The following is a 10,631-nucleotide window of genomic DNA, read 5'->3' on the forward strand; positions in this document are numbered from 1 at the left end:
TTTGTGGGAAGGATCTCTGGGATGCTCTTCTGTTCCCCTTGTTTGGGAGTGTGCTCCGAAACGTTTTTCCTATTTGGGTTAATGGAGCTCATGCTAAGTAATGGCTCACACCCGGCTTCCTGCTCTAAAGATGGTACCAAAACCTCCAACATCAAAACCTTAAAACAAACCATCTTAGCCTCTTCCTGAGGCCCTTTCTTTTAGAACCAAAATTAGATACTGGCTGGAGGTGACCTGGACAGAAACTAAATGGAGGGTTGCTGCAGAACAGTCATGGACAAAGACATACAACATTTTCTTGCCATGCAGACAGGAGATTCCGAACTCGGGTCAAAAGCATGAGGTTCAGCATGAGATTTCTTTGCCATGGGTTATTATGTCCATGATAGGAGTTTAGCGTCTGTGCTATAGCTTGGCATGCTGGTGTGCTACAACAAATCAGGGAGATTTCCATGGTCACCGTCATTCATTCGATCATTCATTCATTTCTTCCTACCCTCATAGAACCAGAACATGTGTCGAACCGCCTACTGATGAACATCTCTCTTTACATCCAATGTCTGAAAGGCTGAATAGTTTTTCAGACTCTGTGGGATTTTTGAGAGTTGCAGATGAGACAAAAAGTTGTGGGCACTCAGCAGCACTGCCTCCCTTCCCCCCCACCCTTGTGAGAAATGCAAGAGCAAACCAGTCCATATGAATGCATAAAGGCCAATGGAGACATGCCATGTCACTTGTGTTTACACAAGGCCCTGCTGGGCCATATCAGAGAGGCAGAGGCCACTTTAAAGATGAAGAAGAAAGACTGTCTTCGTCATCAGCGGTCTGATGTCCAGGGCGACTTCCTACTTGGGTTAAATATCCCTTGCTAAGGCCTTGGCCTCCCTTTGAAAGGGAGGCAAAAAATTCTTTTACAGTGGGTCAGCCTTAAACCTGACAGGCTCCCCAGCGCGGGGAAGTATGTGTCCCTACCTAGAGGCGGAAGAGTCTCCCCCTTGACTTCACCCAGCTAGCATCTTGGATCCTTCGGGCACAAAGCCAGAAATACCTGTGGCAACTGGGCTGCCCGTGCTGTCCTCCTGTGGGCCTTGGCGGCTGCTTTCAAAGGGGAACTCAGCAGTGGGTAGTGAAAACGAAGCTAAGCCATTTACATTCAACAATTTTAGAAGCAGCCTTCTGTTAGGTTCCATTCAGTTCACACATTGCCTGAGGGTCCACTATAAGTTAGCTACTATACTAGGTCTCGGGAATTCAGGGATGAGTCAGATGTGGCTCCAGCTCACGGGGAGCTCTCTCCAGTTAAGTTATAAAAGGAATTTATACGGAGCTTTTCTATAAGCAGGTATAAAGCAATACACTCAATGGTACGGCGTGTTGCGTTGTAACACATCTGAGCCATTTCAGGTCACGACCTCTGAAGCTGCCGGTGGAAAGGCTGGTATGGCAGCTCCCCCCGCCCACCCTGCCCCAGCTGAGTTCTGTCATGACATCAACGTTTTTAAGAATTCTAGTTGCTTCGAAAATGGGCTCCCTCGATCATTGAATTCAAAGGTTACTTTCAGCTATCTGTTCCTCAGCTATCTTTTCAGCAGTGTGGTTAAGTTTTGAGCTAAAATCCCAGCATTAAGGATCATAAGGCTTTTCTTTAGCTTCTTAATTGACAAACTTACGTCACCATGCTGCTGACAGGATATGGTGAAACCGCCATTGAGCACCGCACAGTGGAACAGCAAGGTAACACTGGAAAGGAAATACGAAGCTTAGGATTTCTGGTTCTGGTGTTTTGAAAAGTTGTGTTGCCTCCTAGCCCAGTCGTGGGACTCTCCATAATCAGTCAAGTAACACCTGAACTTTCTGGCCAACCAGTGAAGACCACTTCCCGTTTCCAATGGAGGACTTTTCCTCGTAACTTCATGGAAGTTTTCCCACATAAACTACCTCTGTCAGAAGGGAGGCTTGACTTTGCCTCCTAGACCCGGGGATACCGTAGGCCAACGGGAAGGGGCCTAGCAGCGCGGCCATGCCTAGCATGGGCTGTCTGCACGAACAAGAAGGAATAATTCCATTCTGGAGGAAACTCTTTCAGAGTGGAAGACGGGCAAAGCGAGAGCATCAGCTGTCTGAGCAAAATTCCCAGAGAAAGCCCGTTGACGATTTTGGAGAATAGAGCCTTCCACCTTTAATAACAGTGGTGCCAGGCTGATGACTGTTGCGAATCTGACAGTGTCCCGTACAGCCGTGGGTTCTAAGGCTAAAAGCCCTGTTGACTGGATCAGACAAAAAGTTGAATCCTAACATCGTGGCTGTTGACATGGACCTTTATGCATTGGCCTCTTTGACATACTGCTCATGGAGCCTGAGCTGGTGTCAAAAGCTCTCTAGGTGACCGCAAAAGAATGTGGAAATTTCATCCTTCCTGTTCATTATCTCGCTTCCTTCTCTCCTCCCCCCTTCACCCCTGCCACCACCACTTGCTGGCTCTATCAGTTTTGGATGCTTCCGATGCTCTTTCCATGCTCTCCACTGCCTTCTGTGCTTTCATATTCCCTCTCTTTTTCCTTTATGAAGTAACCTAGTCTATGAACTCCTAAAATCTCTGCTTCCTAGAAGTACTTCTATCTCGGACGGTTGGATGGAAGGTTTTGAGTGCACCAAAATGTGCTTACAGCGGCAGTCTCAAATAATTAGGCTCGTATATCAAATGTGGGGGTGGGGGACTTGGTGCCACATTAATCTTGTTGTGAGACTTTTGCCCGCAAAATAGAAGGCAGAACAATTTAATTTTTTTTCTCAGAAACGATTTTGTTCTCTAGCTTTGTCAATTGGTCATTTGCCAACATGTCACCAACTTTATTTAAGGTAAAATATGAACAGGAAAAAATATATATAAAATATATATATATATATATATAAAATATATATAATTATGTTAAAACATAATGTGAGTAAGTGACAAAGTATTTGCCTTTAAAAGTTTTATTGTTTATTAGATTCTGCTAGATGCATATGATACTTTAGCTGGTTTCTTTTTTTTCACACCTATTTTCATTAGTCACTAAGTAGATAATATGGGTAATGGTAATTAGCAGAATTGTTAAACTCATCGCTGTGGTTGACCACTCATTTTCTGTTTTGCTTGGGCAATGCCAAAACCAAGTCTGCGAATCAGCTTAAAACTTCAGGCCTGGAGTAAGAAGGCAAAACGATAACCTGTTGGGTTTTCTGATTAAACTCTAAGTTGCCAATTTTTACCTTTTCTAGGCATTTTAAAGGAGAAATTTGTAGTTCTTTAGCCTACCCTTTTAAAAAGGGATCCATAAGAAAAGGGGGAAACCAACCAAATTATGTTAGAATAACGGAAGTCAAGTATGAGTCCAGCAGTAAATGGGACTAAACTGTGGTTTCACCAGAGGTTTCACCATTCTTCCCATGGTGCTGGTTTTGTTAGACTTTTAACCTGGAAGGCCCAAGAGCAGCCCCTTCGTATCGTGTCTGTGCAGTTGCATGGGAGAGAGAGTACTTCACGCTCAGATTAGCGATGGACCCTGGACGTAGCTCTCTGACCAGTGTCTTTTGGACAATGTAGGTTAGTGAATTAATGACTGGAAATAAGCCTTATCTTAATGAGAAGCATATTTTTAAATTATTTTTATTTAAAATAGTCAATCTTCCCATTAACAAAATGATTTGAAACTGGTGAACAAAACGAGTAGCTTGCACATAGAACGGAGACTGGTCCCAACGCTAACTCGACTGTTACAGAGAGTAATGCCTTCAAAACTAACATGCCATTTCGACTTCGAATTCTCAGGGTTTCTTTTTAAATGTCTTACATTTCAAAGAATATTTACTTTTTTTTTTTTTTTTTTGGTTTCTGCATTTCTCTTTCTTCTACTGCAATTTTCCACCCTTTGTGCAATTGTGAACAAGGTAACGAAACGCCTCCCTTCCTCAGGAACATCTACTATCTTCATGCTTTCTCAAACTTCCAGCAATCACAGTTTCTCTTGGAGTGAATAAGGTGATTTCCTTTCTTAATGTACCAACTTGCTTGCATTCTCATTTGCTTGACACCATTTTCTGACTCTTTATGAAAATTGACTTCTCATGACTCATTTTTGTATCCTCTATTGATGCTTAAGAGTATTTGGTCATTTTCCTTTAATCATTTGTTCACCTTCTCAAACCGTCACACTGGAGAGGAAGTGATTTTCAAACACTTGGACCGGACGCCTCTAGTCCCGTTGATCCCTGGTGCGCAGGAGACGGCACGGCTTGTCAGAGCTAGTCTGTTCACCAAGACAGGAGTAGTTTTGCACAAATTTCTCTCTATTCAGTACACTCACCAGCACAGCTGTCAGAGGTGTTCACCAAAAGGATGGTAAGGTTTACTAATCAAACCATATGGCCTCATCTACCACATAACCAACCTACCGGTGTCATTTCCAAAACCCCAGTTCGCCACCTACTACTAATACCTGCATACTTCTGCCGTGGGAAGACTTCAGTTCGAGTTGGAGACTCGCTTAGGTCTTAACTGGTACGCGTTTGCTATAGTGTAAACCATTTGTGCTTTAGGCCAAAAGAGTAGTCTGTAGGAAATGATTTTTTTTCTTCTACGTTTTTATCACCAGGTAGGTTAACCAGTCTTCAATTGCTTTAAGTATCTTTACCTCACTATTACAGAGAAATCTGAGCTGTAAAAGGGCATCTGACTCATTATCCACCAGACCTTCAGTCAGACCTCTTCTTTTACGAACATTCTCAGACGAATCTAATATATTGTAACAGGTACCTAGTGTTAAACAAGCGGGCTGGCTTTTAAAGAAACAGATTAACAGCATTATAAAGAAAAAAAATGAAAATACCACTCTCTAAATTTTCTCTGCTGTTGGTGTGGTGAACTTTCTACGATTCTTTACAAAAAATATAAAGATGCATTCCTTGGAATATGGGAAAATCTCTAGTTGAAATTTGTTAAGCCCCCAAATAAAATGCTAGGCATTTTGCAGAACTTGAAGGACAATAAAATCCTTTGAATTTGCAAGGGGCAAGTTGTCGTGGCGGCGCCATCGTCAATACTGATCAGGAAATACCATTTTGATTTTAAAAGAGCATTTAGAAAATTGAAAATAAATATTCCAAAATTGCATCTGTATAATAATCAAGTCGATTTAGCATTGCATGTCCTTTTGGGAAGTATGTGGAAATAATCCAGTGTGTTTGTACCTCTGTGTGCCGTGTCTGTGTGTTTGCAGGTATACACCTAATGTTCTCGTAAATGTCTGATCCCCAAAATTAATGAACCAATCTAATCACTTTTTTTAATGTCAAGTTTTATTCAAGCTCAATGTTTCTACTTTTCAGAGGTAAAGGTAAACTCTCTCCTAGCTATTCAGGGGGATGCTAGCGTAATTCTGTAGAATGCTTCAGGACCGATTTTTCCAAAAATGAGTCAATTCATTTTATAACCTATTGGTTCCATTACCCCACCACCACCACCACCCCCCCGCAAAATAGTCGGGAATGCCATGGGAGGAGTCCTTGAACTCAGAACGACTCCTCCGAGTGTATTTTGTTTCTCACTACAGGGCCCTCTGTCATCCCAGACTTTGAGAGGCCCTTTACCCACCCATAGGAATTCAGAGTAATTCATTTGTCTACAAGCTTACCAGCTTGGAAGAAACTCCGTACAGCTTAGGGCGGGGCCCTCTTTCATGCACACATAAAAATTAGTGATCATCAGGAATGAAACTGCAGTTCGCTTCTCTTTGGAGCTAACAAGTGTGAGTCCTCCTCGCAGGCCCATGTTTTCATCAGCTATCAACTCCCCCGCCCCCGAGCAAAGAGTAAAAACTAAGCTGATGGCATGAAAACATTGGTTCTTCTATCTCCTACGCTTCATCCGCGGCATTCTTTCCGAAGCAGACTTACTTTGCCCCCCAGTCAGCATCCTTTCCCCCCATTTTGAGCGACTCATCCTGCTTGTATCTTCCCTCAGTAATGATCCGCTTCCCGGTAGCTTTCAAAGTCTTTGACCCTTTTGTCCCAGATGGCCTTGTCCTAAGCTGTACGGTGCGTGTTAGCTATACTGTTTCCAGCTAATTCTGTATCCCCCTGGATTGCTTTCTTTAGCTTGGCCTGTGGTTTGGGAGACCAGGCTGGGTAGCAGACACTCCTTCTGCTTTTGGCCTCTCCAGGGCCTGAAATCCTACAATGACAAAGGATGAGGAACATGGAATTGAGGAAGTTTATTATTGACACAGTTGTGGTATTTTTAACGTAGTTATTTATTCCACAAATAACTTTTTGTGTAGCATTATTTTTCCTCTGAGGAAAATATTTGGCAAGTAGTTCAGCTACCGAGATAGTCGCTTGTTGAGAGAACTGTGTGACTCCTTTTATAAGTTAGTTCTCAGTGTGAACAGCAACCTGGTTTTGGTTAGGCTTCGTCATCATGACCCCGCTACTTGAAGAACTCTTGGGAAAATAGGGAACATGAAGGAAATGGAATGTGTTCTAGAGGACTTCTAGTCCAATCATGGCAAGGAAGGTGCACCAAAATGGGAGGAAAGCAGCATACCCCTTAAGGCCCTCCCCGACTCCTGTCTCACTCACAAGGTTGGATTTGAGAGTGGAGAATGGAAGTTAGGCTCCCTCCCAAGACCAGAGACTTCCACTTCTTAACATACCTGATTTATACTCTGTGATCATTTGGCCTACCACATCCTAGCCCTGTAATAGCATTTGATAATGTCCAGAGGACAGAGAAGAGTCTACAGATTTCGGGATGTTTCTGTGGTTGCTTTTCTAAAAAGATGATGAATGAGAAAAACAGAAGCATCCGCTGAGCCATAGATAACCTGATCTACCAAAAAGAAAATGAACTTCAGCATTACATGGGGGAAGGAACATGTTTCTTTCAGTAAAGGAAAAGTACTTCTACAACAGCCTTTCAGAACTGAGTGTGTCTTTAGACTTCCTCTGTCAAAAGTTACACATCCTCAAAACACCATAATCCATTCATTCATGCAACAGGCCCGAGTCCCTGCTGTGCTCCAGACACTAGTCTAGGAGCTGGAGATAGGAAAGTAGAATGACCCTGTTTTCAGGAAGCTCACAGACTAGAGCGTCCTTGTGGGAACAGTGACAAGAGAGCCCTGGAGCATGCCAAAAGCAAAAAGCAAGTCTGAATCTCTTCAGCTAACAAATGAAGAAAGGATTAAAAACTGGTCATTGTGTCACTTTTTTTTCCCCTGCATGTGAATAAAACTTGGCACTTTAAGATCGTTCCTTTACTTTCATAACAAAATTTACTACTTGATTTATTTTTGAAAATGCTAAACAGATGGTTTCACATTATCGTTAAAATAACCCTTTTAACTCTGTATATTTTAAATTTTTCAGAATCCGAATCTTGAGCTGCCTATGTTACTGTCCTACAAGCATATTGACAATGGTTACAGCTAAAAAAGAAAGCAGGAAGAAACAACTACAAAAAGTTATCATCTCAGGATACTCAATATGCAACAAATTAAACCACTCTCTTATGTCTAGGGTTCAGAATCAATGTCCATTAAAATACCAAATGACTCTCTTAAGCATTTACAGTTATTGTTAAGTAGCCGTTATGGCCAAAGCTCTAAGTTAAGAATCATGTGAAAGTTGAAAGCACGAATAATTAGAATATCTGGCTTTAGATAGAGTAACAGAACTACCAAGTGGGTGCTCCTTTAACCCATGAACTCCGTGAATGGATCTGAACATAATAGTATAAAGTAGAAGTCATACAACGGGAATGAATAGACTTTGCTAATCTTACTTTTTTTGCCTGACAGAAGAAATAGGCTGTTTGGATCACATTTCTTGTTCCTGCTGAATGATGATCTTAAATTATTTTTTCAAACACATGAAAGGAATACTTGAACATACGAGAAGACAAATGGTATCAGTGCATCAGAATAGTCAACCTTTGTGTTCACCCACGTGCTCACTTTGTCTCCATAGAATATCCTTGCCCCCCTCTCCCCCCGCAGAAAAAACCTTGAACCCTTACGTGGAAAGGATGTTCATCCTGGATATTTATGTGAGAATCCAAAGAATTGCTTATTTTATTTTTGTTCTTCTGAGTTAAATCCTATTTAATGGGTGTGTGGCTACTAGACTGGAAAATAAGACCTTTCCAGTTGCTTAGTAAGTAGCCCGTCCAGGCAGTTAAGAGGTAACCGATTTTTCCAGTATCGGTTTTACTGGTATTTGAGGTGAGATAGGCAAAACCATAATTACATTTAAAAAAGCCATCTGAACATCAGTCTTTTATAATTTTTTGTGGAGGGGGGGAATAGCTTATTTCAAACTGTTAATGGTTGTTTTTTGAAAGAGGCCCCCTTTGTGCATATATGCAGCACTTTTTTTTCTGTACCTTGCCAGCTTGGGAAAGAGGGATCCATCCCAGGATGATGGTGATTCAGCCTACAGAGCCGTGACCCTGAACGTGAATGTTTTCTCTCTCAGTGAACATGCTTCGGTGATGGTTTAACTTTAAACCGTGAGAGTCACCTTGGTAAAGTCCTCAACTTCCTGGAGTAGAGCAAGGCTTTAGCCTCCTAATGAGTTCACTTAAAACGTAAAATAAATGTGAAACGTCTTTACTAAATGTTAAAATTAAACATACATTTTGGGATATAAATGGCTACATTTGACTACTGGATTGAAATGGGCACTGAAATGTGTTTTCAGGGGCGCGTGGCTGGCTCAGTCAGTGAAGCATGCGTCCCTTGGACCTTGGGGTCATGAATTCGAGCCCCACACTGGGCATAGAGATTACATTTTTTTAAAAAAGTGTTTCAAACTGGTTTCCATTTTTGGTTGTCTTTCTGGCATGCCTGTACTATTATTAGTGTTTATATCGTACCTTGATTTAGAAAAGTATTGAATTCAATCTATATCTGTATTTATATGGCCCACGTGGCACATTTGATTCTTCCGTATATATTTTGTGTTAATGTTTAGGTGTAATTTTCTTAAATTCGAGGAAGGACATGATTTCAGGTATCGAAAACCAATCCATCCTTATGCCCTTTTTTCATTATTTCTTTTGTTCTCACCTATCAGTATTATTTTTGAGTATTTTGTTAGATGTCATTCACAGCTTACTCAAATGCGCTGTGTTCCGGTCGCCTGTATTTGAGGTAGCCTACTGAAAACAAAGTCTGTGTATTCTTTGCCTATTCCAAAGAGCTAAAAAAAAAAAAAAAATCAGACCCAGGAAAGCTTTTGATGTTTTCTGTTGTTCTTGTTCGCGTTACAGTCACTGCTGTGTCGTTACTGTTGTTTCACAGAAGTACTGTAGGGACTGTGAATGCACGATAGAGGCTCGTGTGCACACCGGCGGGGATTACCGTAATCAGAACATCGAGGGCTGTGGAAATCTAATTGGTAGCGTGTAAAATTGCTCGCAGCCAGGAAGAAAGGTGACTAAGGGGGCTTTAAAGTCGTGTCTGCAGCTCAAATTCGCGACGGTGAGAATCATGGCCTAGATCCTTGAGAGGGACCTGGCTTTCCTTTTTCAAAGCTATTTTATTAGTGAGCTGCAAAATGGCTAGCATGGGTTAGCAGATGTAATCGCTCAAAGTAAGCCATCCTACAGTATCTAGCGCTACAGCCTAACCACCTTATTTTGTGACCGAGAAAGGGGAGAAACAGAATATTAGGATGACATACCCATCATTTGAACAGCTTCAAACTATCAAGATGTCCTTGTAATTTTCACAACCGTTGTCCATTGTTTGAAGATGTAACCTACTAAGCGTAAAACATAGATTCCATATCTACAACATCTACACCAGCAACAGTATAAACGTAGGCCTAAATTTGCAAAATTCATAATAATTTAGTGATGGAATTTTTTAATAACATGCAGTATATAAATGTGCAGATTTTATGCAAGTGTTAACAAAATCATTTTTCAGCTTGCAAAATGGAACTGCAATACTACATTTTTCACTTAAGCAATTTTTTACATCTACGTCGTTGCTTTCTATAATGACTGTGAATGCCATCTTTTATGAATGCAACTTGCCTTTTTCATTACAGAAATTTTTGTTTGATGTATCAATAAACTTTGGTATGATATGATTGATATTTTAGCCTCTTTTTTTTTTTGAAAGGTCTCAGTTGGACATAAAAACACGGAAGCAATGTGGGGACAGGAAATAGTTTTTATCATTTGCTCTTCGCCTGTGTCTTGCAGGTGTTCAACTGGCATTTTAGGGCCGTGGCTGATTTGGGGAGGTTACAGGTTTTGTGGGAGTTTTGAATGAGACTGTCTGCACAGATAAAAGTGCAGCCAAATCAGTATATACATATTGAAAATCTACTAGTGTCTGCTTGGCAGTGTGCTTTCTGCTGCCCACACATTTGAGGGAGTGTGATATATGGTGTCTCCTTCTCATTGAAATCATTTTCTTAAGTATCCAAACATGCAGCAGTTCTACAGTCGCTTGAAATTTGGTCCAAAGGCGCGTGCACGTGTGTGTGTGTGTGTGTGTGTGTGTGTGTGTGTGTGTACGTGTACACCTCCCTCTCCCTGCCCCTCCTCCTCCCCTCCCCCGCCACATCTGCATCCCCTC

The 10,631-nt window shown here is 41.5% G+C and overlaps 1 protein-coding gene across 7 annotated transcripts in view; it reads left to right on the forward strand.

Annotated features, from left to right (window-relative positions):
- Positions 1-10,141, forward strand: part of ATP11C (ATPase phospholipid transporting 11C) — a 182,934-nt gene extending 172,793 nt beyond the window's left edge. For 3 of the 7 annotated variants that reach the window (XM_044235658.1, XM_044235657.1, XM_044235659.1), the window contains exons 29-30: positions 4,687-4,791; positions 7,408-10,141. In XM_044235658.1, the coding sequence (XP_044091593.1) occupies positions 4,687-4,788 (102 nt within the window). In that variant the 3' untranslated portion in view covers positions 4,789-4,791; positions 7,408-10,141. Of the gene's footprint in view, positions 1-3,930; positions 4,022-4,686; positions 4,792-7,407 lie in introns of those variants that run through there. The other 4 variants (XR_006382530.1, XM_044235660.1, XM_044235661.1 and 1 more) reach the window with 4 other exon arrangements.
- The last annotated feature ends 490 nt before the right edge of the window (positions 10,142-10,631 follow it).

The sequence above is a fragment of the Neovison vison genome, chromosome X (genome assembly GCF_020171115.1).
Source record: "Neovison vison isolate M4711 chromosome X, ASM_NN_V1, whole genome shotgun sequence".
NCBI lineage: Eukaryota > Metazoa > Chordata > Mammalia > Carnivora > Mustelidae > Neogale > Neogale vison.